We start from the raw sequence: 15,388 nt of genomic DNA, 5'->3' as shown, positions 1-15,388 counted from the left end.
AAGATGTCTTCATTTCCCATAGGCAAGAGAGCAGTTCCGTTATTGCAGTATCTGGGAAACAGAGCATACTTTGAAAAGTGTGCAAGGATCAGATATTACCGCCGTTCTGCTGTTTGGAAGTGCAACATATTAAGCTCCAGTAACCTCATGGGAAAGGATTTCACTTTGGTTTGACAAAGCCCCTCGTTAGAGGCTCTTACAGGAAATGAACAGGATAAAGATGGAATGATGTGGGAATATGTCATTGACTTATGCAGCAAAATAAAGCTTCTGGCAGGATGTACAGTGATCTGTGCTGATAACTTAAGTCATCTGGAAAAAGGAGTGAATATCATGATGCGTTTTGCAGAAAACACATTATTACTCAGAATGAGCGAGTGCGACTCTCCCAGCAAGAACTACATGTGGATTTTGAATGCTTGAGTGATGAAAGATGGGAATGAGACATAATGTGCAAAATAAAGCGTGTGAAGGGGATTATTCTTCACTATACAGAATCATAGAATCAGAAAATGGTTTGGGTTGGAAGAGACCTTTAAGATCATCTAGTTCCAACCCCCTTGCTGTAGGCAGAGACACCTCCCACCACACCAAGTTGCTCACAGCCCCATCCACCCTGGAGGGGGGCTATATCTACAGAATGATGAGCTCTGAAGCAACAGGTACTATGCAGGGAAGAAACCTTGGAAAAATTGGCCAGATCTCTGAAAATAAGAGTTCAGTTATAATCCACAGTCAGAAAAGTAGGAAAAATTAGTTACTCTGGAAGGAGCCACGAATCCTGATTTATAAAATCCACATGGCAACTAAATCTTGAGTAATGAAACCCTGGTAACCTTAACTTATTGAAACATGGTAGAAAGAGGGGAAAAAAAGACTGTGTTCGATGAACATCTGGTTTGCTGCCTTATAGCAGCTAGGTTTTTGATCCATATGAACTGCACTATCGTCACTAAAGACACCAAACCCATAGGAAATGCTAGGAATTGCGATGAGCATATTTCAACAGTTATCCATCCATTCTAACAAGGACCTGATCTTCTTGCTAATCTAGACACTCTGGTTTTGAATGGCCTCCCTTCTTTCACAATCAGCACATCCCAGGGCAGCAAGAATTCATAGATAAGCAAAATTTCAACGGTAGGCTGTGGATGAAAGAAACCAAAGACTGAAATCTTTGCTACTATTTTAGCCTATGTAGCACAGAAGACACTACAGAGAAGCACGTTCCGTCTCTGACAAGGGATCTGCCCAGCTCACTGTGAGCATCCACTGTGGACGTCTACATTGATGGATTGGTGGTTGGACTAGATGATCTTGGTCTTTTCCCACCTTAATGATTCTATTCTGTGACTTTATCTGAGCAAGCTGCAAGTTGCTCCACTGCACAGTGAGCCTAGGGGACATCAGAGACTAAAGTCAGCAGAGATCTCACTTCAAACAAGTGTATCCAATATAATTCACAGCCTGAACTCTGCTGCCTGTGAGAGCTGAGGGAACTTGCGCACACATGGAATTCTCAGACGAGTTGAGAACAGCCCCACATGAGGTTGCTCAAGAGATGAGCTATGTGATACTATTAGAGGAAGTTGCGAAATGGGCTGCAGTAGGTACACAGCAACGTGTAACACCACTGCTAGATGCAACATCACCTTCTTGGAAGGCTGGCAGAGTTGCTAGAGTTTTCTAGTAAGCGCTGGTGGCTCCGCAGCCAGGAAAAATAGCATTTCCAATAATAAACACTGATGTACCAAGAGTAACGGTTCTCACGGGGGTTTACTTCTAAAAGAAACAAACACGAAGCTCTTTTTAACAGTTCAATTTATTGTTCTCTTGAGAGGCACAAAAAAAATTTCAACTTCTCGTTTTCTTTTGCCTTGCAAAATAGCAGAGTACAATTCGGAACCATCAATCTACAATTAACACATACTTCAGATGGTCTCCAATGACATCTTCACACTTCCTGATGATAAAAGAGGCACGTGTGCCAGACAGTAGCTGGAATTAGAAAAGCTGAAGCAGTACTTGCTTAAAAAGCTGCATTGCTATTTAAGGCAGATTTGGTGAAAGTTCGACAGGCAATTTCCTCAGGAAATGATAAGAATTTTGCCTACAGCAATACATTAAACATGATTGAAAAGAGGCTTTCAGAAAATACTTCATCAGTGTGAAATTATATTGGTATTAGACATTACTGAATCTTCTTGTTTAGAATTCAGACCTATCAGCCATTCCTATACCTTGCAGGAATGGTAGTATGTGAAGGGACTCAGTGACGATTTACCATCTTAAAAGCCAAAGTTTTTCAGAGAACTGGTAATTCAGGCAACACTGTCAGCTCCAGAACCTCTCAAGCTGTGTTCTCGATGAGAAGAGCAATACCTTGTCCACCTCCAATGCAAGCTGACCCAACTGCGTATTTCCCACCACGACGCCTGTACCGAAAAAGTAACAGTGAAAATGACTTGTATTCATAAATCCATAGTAATAGTGGTCCTGATTTCATAAACAGAAACCACCCATCCACATTTCAAAAGTACTACTAATGATGAGGTTTTGGAATGTGTACGTTCTTCATTTTCTAGAAAAATATCACAAAGCCTCCACTGCTGTTGAAGTATTTATGTAGAAAAAACTAAGAGTTCTAGGTCTGGGTCTTGGACCTTCTAAAAGATGGTATATCACATTATTGTTAGATGTACTAAATGGCAAGGAATGTCGTAAGGGATACTTACTACTTTAACTCATACTAAAAATGGCATAATTCAAGTAAAATTTTACTCCCATGGGAGTTTTTAAAAGCTGCTTTTTCTACAGCCACAAGCAAACATTTTTTTTTTTACAAGTTGCAAATTAATTGAGGCTCTATAGCTGAGCTCTTGTATTGTGAGTGTTGTAAGCAGCAGCAAAATACTCATCATAGAATGAAACACAGAATCATAGAATGGCCTGGCTTGAAAAGGACCATAATGATCATCTAGTTTCCACCCCCCTGCCACGAGCAGGGTTGCCAACCACCAGACCAGGCTGCACAGAGATCCCATTCTCTGCCCTGAAGATAATGGAAGGGGGAAAGGGAAAGAAAAAAATGGGAAAATTCAGACTAAAATTGTGCTAAGCATACCGACCAAGCCAAAACAATCAAAATTTCTGAAAATGGTCTAAAGGAGAAAGGTGATTACAAAGTCAGTGGACTGTTCTGTCCCGTGGACTGGAAGATTTTAGCCACACAATATCTGTGTTAAAACTCCTTTGCAGGTGTAAATACAGCAGTGCTGCATTCACTACTAGCAGCTCTAAGTCATGAATGTACCTTAATTCATGAACCAGATGTGCTGTGATCCGTGATCCTGAAGCGCCCAAAGGATGACCCACAGCGATGGCACCTCCATTGACGTTGGTTTTTTCAGGGTCCAGGCCCAACACTTTTTCAACAGCCAGATACTGAGGTGCAAATGCCTCGTTCACCTGAAACATGGGAGAAATGATACTACTGCTCACAATGACTTCCCAGAAAAGCTTTCAGCAGCGTGTGCACACAAGATTAAATGAGATGCACTTCTCCAAGCTGTTTTGATTGAGAAAATATTAAACGCTGTGTTATGACATGTTTTCAGATAACATATAAATCATCACGTCAACAAAACACATTTGCATCCTTCTGGCATACTTGACACAGAGCAACTATGTATTACACTTTATTAAAAAAAGAGTTCTGATGCATGTGTTTAATGACATACAGTCAACAGAACAGCCTCATATCGTGGTTTTTTCCTACAGAATGCTATAAAGCCATTTTCATTCAACACATGTCTGAGACTTTTGTTACGACCATGTAACTGTGTGGCTGAAACAAGCTGGACAAAGGTCAGACAGGCAAGCAAGGACAGGTGGGCTGCAGGCATGCATGAACACCTACCTTGTGGTAACTAGAAACACACCCAGTGTAGTGTTCCTCCTAAAAACACCAGCAACCCCACTGTCCATATTAAAGACTCTTACCTCTACCAAGTCCATGTCCTTCAAAGTCAGTCCTGCTTTCTTCAGAACCTCAGTAATTGCAGGAACAGGGCCTATTTGGAAAATTGCATGCATAGTTAGAAAAATGAAAAATAAATAAAGCCTTATAAACATGCTATACATAGGATAGCTTCATAAAGCATCATCAGATTGCCTCTCACAAGCCCCTGAGAAGGCAGTGAACTCTGGGTATGCCACTCACCTGCTCTATTATTGTGGTAAAAGAACTCAAAAATCTAAAAACTATTTGGCAGCCTCATCCACAAACTGCTGAGAAAAGTAAGGAGTGCCATTACTGCTGCACAGCTACATTGATAGACACACACACAGGTTTCAAGTCAAGAAGGCAGCTGCTAGACAAAAAAGACCTCAAGACCATTTTGAGGCAACTCTTCCTCTCCAGTACTCCTGGCTTCAGCTTATTCTTTCCTCACCACTTGCAGCCTCCAGATATATATAAAAAGAAAAAGGCAGGCGTTTAGGGGTCTAGTGGACATGTGTTTAGTTATGGGTATTGATGTTTTCGTGTTGTCAGTAAAACTATACAACTTCTACTTAAAGAATACATTTTTAAAAATTAAAATAAAATAAAAACACCACATAACAAAACATTGCCTCAGACCCGGACTGAAACAGCCAACTAAAGAACAGAAACAAATAGGATTTTTTTGGATAATATTACAGAATTTGGCAATAAAACTGTCTCTAAAAGAAAGCTACAGCCCGATATAACTCAGTAGGGGAGATTAATCTCAAAGCACAGCTGCCTAAGGAAAGAGATATTCAACGAGAATTTGAAAGGGCTGTTTAGATATGTGCCTGTAGGTCAAAGATTACAATATTAGAGGGGAGCTGATGGCTAGATGAACAAAAACGATCATAAAACATGACTTGAGCATCTCACTACCAAGAAATGATGCTGACAACACACAGCTCAAAGAATAAAAAACATAAAAATGAGTAAATGAACCAAGAGACAGAAACATTAAAAGAAGAAAGGGCTCAGGTCAAAGCTCAGTGGAACATTAGAAAGGCTTAGGCTTAATACCAGACCCTAAATGTTTCTCTTTATAGACTGATTTTAGTATGCTCGTTATGTGCAAGAGTAATGGGAAGGTCTCCTGTGGACAATACAAAGACCATCAATGACAGCCAAGGGTACTTCCCTCCCCAGCCTCTTTTCCTAAATAATGAATTCTATCACTTAGACATTGTCTGCTCAACACTATCAGTATGTGAAAGGGCAGTTGCCCTGTCTGAGCTCCACTGTTCTCAGATCTGTTGCTGTCATGTCTATGAATCTCATCTGTTTTTTTTCAGTTGCTGTGGAGTTAGGGACTGAAAATGCTGTTCCTCCATATGATTTATGAAGTTTTTAAACAGGCTAAAAGAGTTGCCTGACCTGCAAACAATGGTCTGGTTTACAAAGCACAATGACACCACGAAGCCTAGCGAAAGAAACCCTCCCTCTGCATTTGCTTTGAAGGTTGGCTTAGTCAGATAGCCTGAGCAAGAAAGCAAATCTGACAGTGCTTCATTTGCATTTGTACTGACACATGAAGCCAGCCAACAATGACTTCTCTGAAGAACATAACAGAAAGGAAAAGTAATGCTGGGGTACAATGCTGTCTGCAAACTCAACAGAAGGGAAAAATCCTGGCATGTCTGGATCAGCTTTGAAGGTTTGTTTGCATTAACAGCTTACTTGATTAGAAAACATAAAATATGAGACTATGAAAAAAAGATTAGCGGGCTTACCAGAACAATATCTGGTATTGGAACCTAGTCTTAACTTAAGCAATGGAGTAAATAATGAAAGGGGTAGACAGAGCCAGTATTTCTTCAGCAAAACAGCCCATAATTAAACAATAATGGGAATCTAAGGCAAATTTCAGGAGAAAATCTGTCCGTTTTTTGTTTGTTTGTTTTAAATGAGACCATACCTATTTTCTTGACTTACTAACAGACAGAATAAAAAGAGGGGGAAAAAATGGTGCAGGGATTGTGGTTTGGTGCTAGCGCTGTAGGTCAGGCACTGCACATACTCCCTAAAATGCCCAACAAAAGAAGAGCCTAACTCTGCTTAATGCTATAAAAGAAAATGCATTTTCTTGCAACTTACCAATGCCCATTATGGAAGGGTCACAGCCAGATGAGTGGTAGGCAACTATTCTTGCCAGAGGAGTGAGGCTGTGCTTTTTAAGTGCTGATTCACTGGCAATGATGACTGCACCAGCTCCATCACACACCCCCTTGCAACAACAGAGAAAAGTACTCTTAGTGGAGAAAGCACAAACAAAAAGAGAATCACTTTTTAAAGTAAAAATATCCCTCAACAAAAAACCTGAATCCATAACACTGTTGTTAAAATGTAATGAACTGTTGTGCTGGTGTTTACTCAAAACATACAGTGATCTTCCACTATTCTGTGGACTATGAAAGTCAAATAGATGATTAGATGATTAATTAATTTTAATGTTTCAGAAAAGTAAAATAACTTTTTTCCACTTAAGTCTCCCTTATATTGGAAACATAATTCTGTGTAGTTGCAGGGGCCCTATTAATATTAGATGGTGGATGTACAATTAATCATAAAATATATATTACAGACACTTATACTGTGGTTATGATCCATTTTAGGCAGGAATTTAGATTATATGATTACAACAATCATTCTGGCCCAAAGAACATTAATCAATCAATTAAGATAACATCTGGAAAAGGAACTGTCCCTAATAACATCCTGCTAAGCTCTCAGTCTGCTCTGAGTAAAAGCAAAACATGGTTTGGACTACAGAGGATACTAATTGTGCTACAAAGACAAGCAGCAGCATGCCCAACGAGGAAATGCATGTCAATACAGAGACAACAAATTAGGAGAACATTGAAGGTGACACCATCATAATCCAAGGCAGTGACGTACTCACTGAAGCATTCCCAGCAGTGACTGTCCCATCCTTTTTAAAGACAGGTGGGAGTTTTGCCAGCTGTTCCAGAGTGGTCTGAGGTTTCGGGTGCTCATCCTTTTGCATACTTTCTTTCCCTTTTTTTGTTTTCACTTCAATTGGTGCCATCTCAGCATTAAAATGACCAGCATCTTGAGCTGAAACCACAGAAAGGAAAAATAAAAGGTCTCTTACAAAAATAGCAGGAGCCCAGCATGACCAATAATCCCATTTCCATGTGCACACAACTTTTGATCTGTTTTAGCTACAACTTCAGTGACAGTGCTGTTCATGCTTTATTTTGTTTAAATAAGCCATTTGGGGGTTTACTGTTTAGTTTTTAGAACACAACAAAGACTGTACAAACACATTCCAAAGCTTCTCCAAAGAAAGTCTCCAGTATTGACGTGTTATTTCAAGTTTAAATAACTACACTTTTCCCCCCTCCTTAAACCACTAGATTTATTTTCTGCATACATTCACGAATTGTTGCTTTATTCTGCAACTCTCGAGCTTATCAGAGAGCCAAGAAGCTCCAACTCTCAGAAACTGCCACACTTATGTTGCTTGGCTACCTCTGGCAATTTTTAACAAGTTTTACAGGATCCTTTTCTTTCAAGAGTAGCCATAGGACTGTCTCTTTAATGTGAATGCACAAATAAAAATGAAACCAGGAAGCCAGAGTACTTCATACATCAGAGTACATCATACACAAGACAAGAAAAAAGCAAAAGTCTCTTTGGTGGCACAATTCACAGTGAAGGCTCCAGGAATTCGTTTAGATCAGCAGAGAAGGATAAAAACAGCACTTCTACTCCCATTAAAAAAATATTAAGTCTACTTTCAAGAGTAACAACTGTTAAAATCAACACTATTAGAATCTAAAAGTATGCTTAGATCTTTCCCTCCTGTGGGTTGCAATGTACGTTGGAATCCACAAAGACCACTACACATCCTACTTTCCTTTACCCTACAATCCTGTTTACACTAACAATCATCTGCAATAATGCAACGTCCCTGAATTATGGCTTTGGCCACATAAAGTGTCCAGCAAACAGTTTAAATGCAGGTCCTGAACAAATATTACCTCTTCAGATACATCTTCAGATTCTGTTTGCTCTAACTGTTCAGTATATCCCAAAGCAACCCTGCTAGAGTGGGCTCTTTCTGTCACAGAGCAAAGTAGAGCACGAATAAGAGTCTCTTCAAATCAAAAGACAAATGATGCTAACATGCATAAGCTACATAAATCTTAAAAATAATTTGAAATGCTGCTAAAAACAAGATTTGAAACTGGTCTCAAATAAAATACTTTAATTCCTACATTTACTAACCAGCTTTGCATCTCTGTTGTGTTTTCAATGCATATTGGTCGCAGTCCTCTCGCGTGATGTTGTGTTTTGCAGCCAGATTTTCAGCTGTAATTGCCATTGGGATTTTAACGTACGTGTCAGTTAGACCTTCCCACAATGTGTCTTCCAACTGCAAGGAACATTATTTAAAGAACACCTTAAAGTAGAGCAATATTAACATTTATTATTATTAATTTCTAATTATTCCACCAGCCTCTTGGGAACTAACCTCACCTTGTAAAATTTACCCAAGTCACCTACAAATACTTATATAAACAAGAACAAACACATGACAAAGCAGTATGCATGTTCTTATCTGCTATTTAAGTTTATACCAGGCCCTAGAGTGCTTCTTTCCACCTACATGTGGCCCTTAAATGTTTGGGAAAAGCCTTTATATTATAGACAGTACTTCGATGGGATGCACCAAATGAATTACATTTTGGCTCTAAGAGTTTACTGATGCACTTATCTTGGAAAAGAAATGCAGGCACTGTTTTAGAAATGGGAGAAAATTGGCACTCTCAATAAAATCACACGAACCTACTATTTTGGTGATGTTTGAATACTGGATATATCCTTTGAACATCTAAATCTGGATCTAATATCCAGTGATTTCACTTCCAAGAGTGTAGTGCTTATATACCTGATAAATATGTTCCCCTGTAAACACAACTTTATTTGCAGAATCTAAATTTTTAAAAAGTATCAGACCTTGAGTTCTGCTCCTAATCTGGTTCCAAATCGGATGTTTCGAACTGCATAAGGCGCCTGGCTCATGTTTTCAGCTCCACCACACAGAACCACTTCTGAGTCATTAAGGCAAATTTCCTGTTAACAACAACAACGAGAAACAATAAACCCAAAGACCTAGGATGTAACTTGCTGCTTTTGTAAGGTAGTAACAGCTGTTTCACAGAAATACATTGCCACCTATGAAGCCACACACAGAATGAACTCATGCTTGATTGCATATATTTACAAAAGGTTTAACATTCCATATGGACTGGGGTCTGTCTCTGTCTTCCACACTCCTTCCTTCACCCGTCAGTGAGGAATGGACATACCAGTGAAGAGGAAGAGAATTTGGGTTCACCTACGTGACAGGACTAAGAATCTGATGGCATCTTCATGATTGTACAGTTAGGTTAACAATTTTTGCAGTTTGAGCATGTGGTTTTGTTTTGGCTTGGTTTTAAATATCCATGACACAAAACCAAAACAACTTAAAAAAAGTTTTAGAAAACATTGGCCAAGAAAAACGCCAAAAGAAACCCCAACCACACGCTAATTCATTGCTGCTACAGTTTGCAGAGCCTGAAAGTCCTAAACTGCAAACAGACAATCCGACCGCTAAAAAAATTCCTTAAATGATTCACCTAGTTGCTACAAATTATCATACCCATGAAAGAGTTTGGGTCTTTGAAGGAAGAAATACTTGAAAAGCATAGATTGCTGCTTACATAGCCAACTAGGTGGGAATATAAACGACGGGCAAAAGATAAAAGCCCTCATCTGTGGTTCTGACGCCCAGTAATTTTAATTCATGCCAACAAGATCACAGAACACAACCACTGCACAGCTGAACTCCATCTCACTGGCTAACACTTATTGCATTCCTTACATTGAACTCAAAATAGCTACAATGATGATTTTTTAAATCAGCCATTAAAAACGGCACTGTGGAGGCTGAACTCTTTTACACAACCATGCACGCACAATCTGAAGCCTCTACCAGTGGTAGCTAGAAACCCACAGTAAGACTCATCTCAAACACACAGTATATGCTCTACACATCTCTCATATGTGATAAAAGTTACAACTAATACAGAAATACAGGCGAAAAAGAGCTTAGTACCTGGCATCCATTAGCAATGGACTGGAAACCAGAGCCACAGAGTCTGTTGACAGTGAGGGCTGGAACTGGGACAGGGACTCCCACACGTAAACCAACATGTCTTGCAATGTAAATAGCATCTGGAGAGCTCTGCAGGCAGAACAAACAGCAGGTTGTATTATAGTCATTGTTTCTGAAAGTAAAAGTTTTGATCAGAAGTCAAAATATTGTAATAAAATTACTGGTAGAAGACAGGTGGACAGAAATCCTGCTAGTTGTAAGAAGAGTTCTGATTCACTTCAAAAAAATAAACTCATATGATCAAAAAGGACTAATGTCTGAACATGGAGAGGCTGTGACTTAAGAGTGAGACACCATGACAAAAATGGTGCTACAGACATTAAGGCTCTGAAGTCACCAGCTTCAAAGGTCTTGTGTTTTCTCTTCTTGCTTATTTTTCCAGCATACACACAAAAGACCAACATAAGACCGGATTCTGACCAGGAAGCAGCAGTTACTTCAAGGTAAATTAGAACTGCACAGATTGACCGGGGAAAAAAAACACCAAAACTGTGAAAAATGCAGAGATACAACTGGTGCTTTGCAGTCACTGAACTATGAAATGTTGTAAGTGTGATGCTCCAATTGCACACTGGCCTGTTCTAACAACGAGATTTCATTCCAGCTCAAGGCACAAAAACAGGAAAAACATGCTGGGGATTAGCAACTAGCCACTAAATTCATCTGTATGGTTGCAGAATCAGCATCTCCTACTTAAAACTATAACCGTGGTCCTAAAAAAAGAAAGCTAAGCCTTGCTCCCAGTAATGTCCCAAATCATGCAGGGTATGTCCCTTAGACATGAATAGGAAACACTACACTATGAATGCTACTCGTCCATTCCATCTCCACCCCTCTGGTTTATTCTTGGCTGCAAAGCAGAGGTAACTATCTATAGGACCACAGTGAAGGAGATGACTGAAATATTCACCCACCAGCAAAATTTCCATGCTACCAACCTGCATGACATTGCCAACAATGACACTGTCAATGACCTCAGGAGGGACCTTGCCAGCAGCCAGTGCAGCCCGAGCAGCATGCTCCGTCAGATCAGTGGCTGACAAGCCCTTCAGCAGCCCTCCATAGGTGCCAAAAGGAGTCCGCTTTGCTGCAACAATGAATACACCTGCAAGAGAAGCAAGAATTATGCACCTGGACAGAGCAGGGAATAGTTGGTCTACCTTGTGTTTCTTTCTATGAGATAACAGAGATATATATGAGAACAGAATGAATACATTAAAAAAATTGTACAGATAAACAGAGGGTTATGGAATCATAGAGTGTACTAGGGAGAAAATGAGCAAGATATCCTCAAGTGAGTAACATCCCAGATTTGCAAGAATACTTCAGGTGGGGAAGGTATGCCAGAATTAATGGTCATAAGGAAAAGCTGGGAAGACTCCAGGAGTATCCTTTTTCCAAGAAAAGGTTTAGAAAAAGGAGATAGTTTGGCTATGCAGCAGACACACTACATCAGACATTAATGACAGTGTACTTCAGGCAGGGAAGGAACATCTGTAAGAGCCTGCAGTGGACACACCTGTGAAATAATCTGTTGTTGTCAGTGCCTTGACCAGAGGGACCCTGAGGGGATTTCAGCTCAAGCAAAGCTCTGCCCCAGCCACAACACCTCCTGCTCACAACAGCTCCCTGCTGTGTGCCAGCACAAATGGGAGCAGGCTCTGAACTTTCCCCCACTTGAACAACAGAGCTCACATGGCTGCTCTGCAGCTGCCATGGAACGCCCGCTGGTATTTTAAGTAATGCAGGAGAGATACATGCAGATAGAAGAATAATTGCAAATGGAAACGCCTGCTTATTAAGCTGCTGGTGAACATTGCTCTGATTGCTTCCAAAGCTTCTCATCCACTGCCTCTGTCATTCTCTTGTCAGAGTGAGGGTGATCCTCCATCTCTCATAAATTCATGTCCCAGATTGCATGCTCTATTGGAAAGGACTTTCCTAACTACTGAAGGTCAGCCTTGCTGCACTGACAAGTCCTAGCACCGCAACAGTTATGCTCAGAAGATGATTTGGGACATCCCCTCGTGCAGACTAAGCAAGAACTGCAGCTTCAAGGATAAGGAAGAATGCGAAAAACAATGTGGATTTTTAAACCATAAAAATAGGAAAATAAAATGATCCCTCACACCTAGATACTGCCCATGGGCTTATTTCTACAGCACTGAGGAGAGCTTAAAAATAAGTCTTCGCTAAGCACACTACTGCTGCTCCCCTAAAGCACTGATATGCTGGCTATTCAAAAACTGTAAGATGCAGCATTTATTTTCTGCAAGGAATAAGTATGATTATAGAACTACAGAATGACTTGACTTGGAAGCAACCTTTAAGATAACGCATCCAAAGAGCCCACTCTTCAGGTTTTTAAGAGTAGCCACTAAAACATGTATCTCTGAAGAAGTCCCTGTGTGTTGAGAAGTCAGAAAGGAGCGAAGGCAGTGCTGCAGGCTTGGAACAAACACTACAGACCTACCCTTCACATGCACACACTGGAGCAAAATGAGGCTGCCTGCTATATCCATTGTTGTTTTTCACTCATTTAATCATAACTCAAACACTGTTCTAAAGGCCTGATGATGTTCCTAAGCCTGCTCTCCCAGCAGCACAGTCCTGACTGTGCCTCTTGTCCACCACTCCGCTGATTCCTGCCCATCTCCTCCACAGTTGTGCCCACACAGCTGCTTCAAGCACAGGGTCCTGACCAAGTCAGCAGAATTTTCTCTCCTTTTGACCAGCAGGTTGGGTATCTGCACTATCTGCTGAATCACACAGCATGGCTTTACAAACAGACTGGGGTTGGGGACTTTGCACTTCAGCCTTTGTTTTACAACACCTCTCCTTCAGCCCCACTGCCCACATCTGCTAGGGGGCAGCTCCATTAAACTAATTCCAGACAAGGGGAGAAGCCAGGGATGAACTAGCAAGGAAAGAAAGAAACCACAACCTCACCCAGCAGCCAAACTATGCCAAATTGAACCAATCACAATAGGGCTTGAAGTGGAATTACTCTGATTTTGGATGATGGGAGAGACAGCTCCTACCAATGCTCCTGAACTGCAGGAGGAAGCAATGGGCAGATGAGTCCTGTGTAAGGAAGGACCTGAGCCTGTGGCAGCAATTACCAAGTGCCCTTCAATTAGCACTGCCCTATGTTACCATGGTTGTTTCTGAGGTGATACGCACTGAGTGAGAGCAGACATTACCACGTGGAGCTGGAAAGCAGAGGTCACCCTGAACCCATATCAAAAGCTCAACTGAAAAAAATACCTGAGTGCAGTTTTAAGCACTCACTGCCTGAACTGGATCACAGAATCATGGAATGGCTTGGGCTGGGAGGGCCTTAAAGACCATCTAGTTCCAACAGTCCTGCTGGCATGCTTGCAAATGGGTTGATACCAAAGGCAAAGGAAGACATTGCAGATCCTCTGCACAACTGTTACTCCCGGTGTAGAAGGATTGTTCTGGGCCTGTAAGCAGCTAAAAACAATCATCAGCCCTATGAGAAACGAAGAGGGAAGAACGGTGTGGGGAGAGCCGCGTGCCGGGAGCTGAACACACAAAGAGAGGCGACCACCAACACCCACAGCCAGTCCAGCTCCGCACAGCGGCACCGAAACATCCAGGCAAACCGCTTCAGGAGCTGACGGAGCTTCCAGCAGCGCTCAGCCGGCGCTGTCACTACGACCACGGGCAGAAATTCCGTCACGGACGCTCCCAGGCCCGCGCCCGAGCCGCGCACCCCGGGCTGCCCACACCGGGAAGCCCCGGCCTGGGCCGCGCTGAGGAGCCCACAAGCGGCGGGGAGCCGCCCGACAAGAGCCAAGAGTGGCCGAAAGGGGCCGAACGCCGACAGCAGAATCCTCACCTCTCAGCAGCGCCATGGTCCGCGCCGTTCCGCTCTGCCGCCTGTACTGCCCGCCCCACCCTTCCGCCCCGCCCCACCCCGCCCCTCCGCACATTCGCCACGCTGCGAGCGAGGGAGGCGCTGACTGATTGATGCACAGACGCCGCTTTAAATCTGATTTTATTTTTTCGTTTTCGGTTTTATTTAAATCTGATTTAATTTCTCTCCTTCCTCGCTGGCCGCCCGCGCCCGGGAGCGAATCGGGTGTGGGGTAACGGCGGATCGCAGTGCGTTGCCTAGCAACGGCGGTAGGGTAGGCCGCAGGCGGAGCGGCCTGCTGGGCGCTTGGAGCCGCGGGCGGGCGGCAGAGTGGTCTCGGGGTTCTGTCGGCCGCCTCTACCCGCACAGCCGCCACAGAGAGTCGCAGAGATCTCCAGAAGGCTTCCCCGTGCCTCACCCCTGTTTAGAGTGGGGAATCCCCCCCCCCAAGAACGCCGCTGGAAGCTCTGATGTGTGAGGAGAGGTAGCTTCTGTGTGAGTAGAAGGTGTTGGCAAAGCAGTTCTGGCTGCTATAAAACGGAGGATGGGTAGAAACACTTTATTATGTGTATTTCCCTATGGCTTCAGTGAAAGAATTTGAGTTTTAAAACATTTCTTTCAGGTTTCATCCTAGGAAAATGAGCATTTCTTAATTAAAAAATCTACTGTTTTGCCTGTGTAATTCCATTGATTTCATGAATCTGAGTACAGTGATACATAATAACTTTAAGGAAAAGGGAAGGGGGGAAGAGAGGATAATCAGCCCACACTCAGCATCAGCTCCATTCAGTGCTGAGACCATAATACCCAATGCTCACTTTTACAGGTAATTTAGAAATATAATGTTTCCAATATATAAGTACTGAAATGTGTGTTTTGTTCCCATTTTTAACCAAAATTCACTGTTTCTTTAGAAGTGTTTGTTTCACACTTCTTTCTGTACCCACGGTGGAATATTTCAGTGGCTATTATAGCATTTTCCTGTTAACAAAGGTGTAGTGTACAGATGTGTAAAAAATTGAAAAGTATTCAATAATGCTTTCAATAATACTCATTGCCAGCATTCACTCCTGTAATATCATTCTGCTTCTGCTGAGAAAGGGAGCTCTGCAGCTTCTCCAATTGCCAGTGAAGGAGGTGTGAAGAAATGTTCCAAGCAATGTTCCCAGTGTGAAGAACTGTGCAACAGAGTGCAGCACTGCACATGACCATCATTACAGAAATTGCTTTGTTTGCAATTCTCACTTACAGCTAAAGGAGAACAAAGCAA

The 15,388-nt window shown here is 42.0% G+C and overlaps 1 protein-coding gene across 1 annotated transcript; it reads right to left on the bottom strand.

Annotated features, from left to right (window-relative positions):
* Nucleotides 1-1,804: 1,804 nt before the first annotated feature.
* Nucleotides 1,805-14,145, bottom strand: ACAA2 (acetyl-CoA acyltransferase 2). Its single transcript, NM_001006571.3, has 10 exons — nucleotides 14,101-14,145; nucleotides 11,174-11,340; nucleotides 10,176-10,304; nucleotides 9,032-9,148; nucleotides 8,300-8,447; nucleotides 6,948-7,123; nucleotides 6,143-6,272; nucleotides 4,003-4,073; nucleotides 3,314-3,468; nucleotides 1,805-2,435 (listed from the first exon to the last, which is right to left on the bottom strand). Exons 1-10 carry the CDS (start codon nucleotides 14,114-14,116, stop codon nucleotides 2,351-2,353), a joined length of 1,194 nt encoding a protein of 397 aa, NP_001006571.2. The 5' UTR covers nucleotides 14,117-14,145; the 3' UTR covers nucleotides 1,805-2,350.
* Nucleotides 14,146-15,388: the final 1,243 nt, after the last annotated feature.

The sequence above is a fragment of the Gallus gallus genome, chromosome Z (assembly GCF_016699485.2).
Source record: "Gallus gallus isolate bGalGal1 chromosome Z, bGalGal1.mat.broiler.GRCg7b, whole genome shotgun sequence".
Classification (NCBI taxonomy): domain Eukaryota; kingdom Metazoa; phylum Chordata; class Aves; order Galliformes; family Phasianidae; genus Gallus; species Gallus gallus.
Note: the sequence above shows the minus strand (reverse complement) of the source record. Positions and strands in the feature narration are given on the sequence as shown.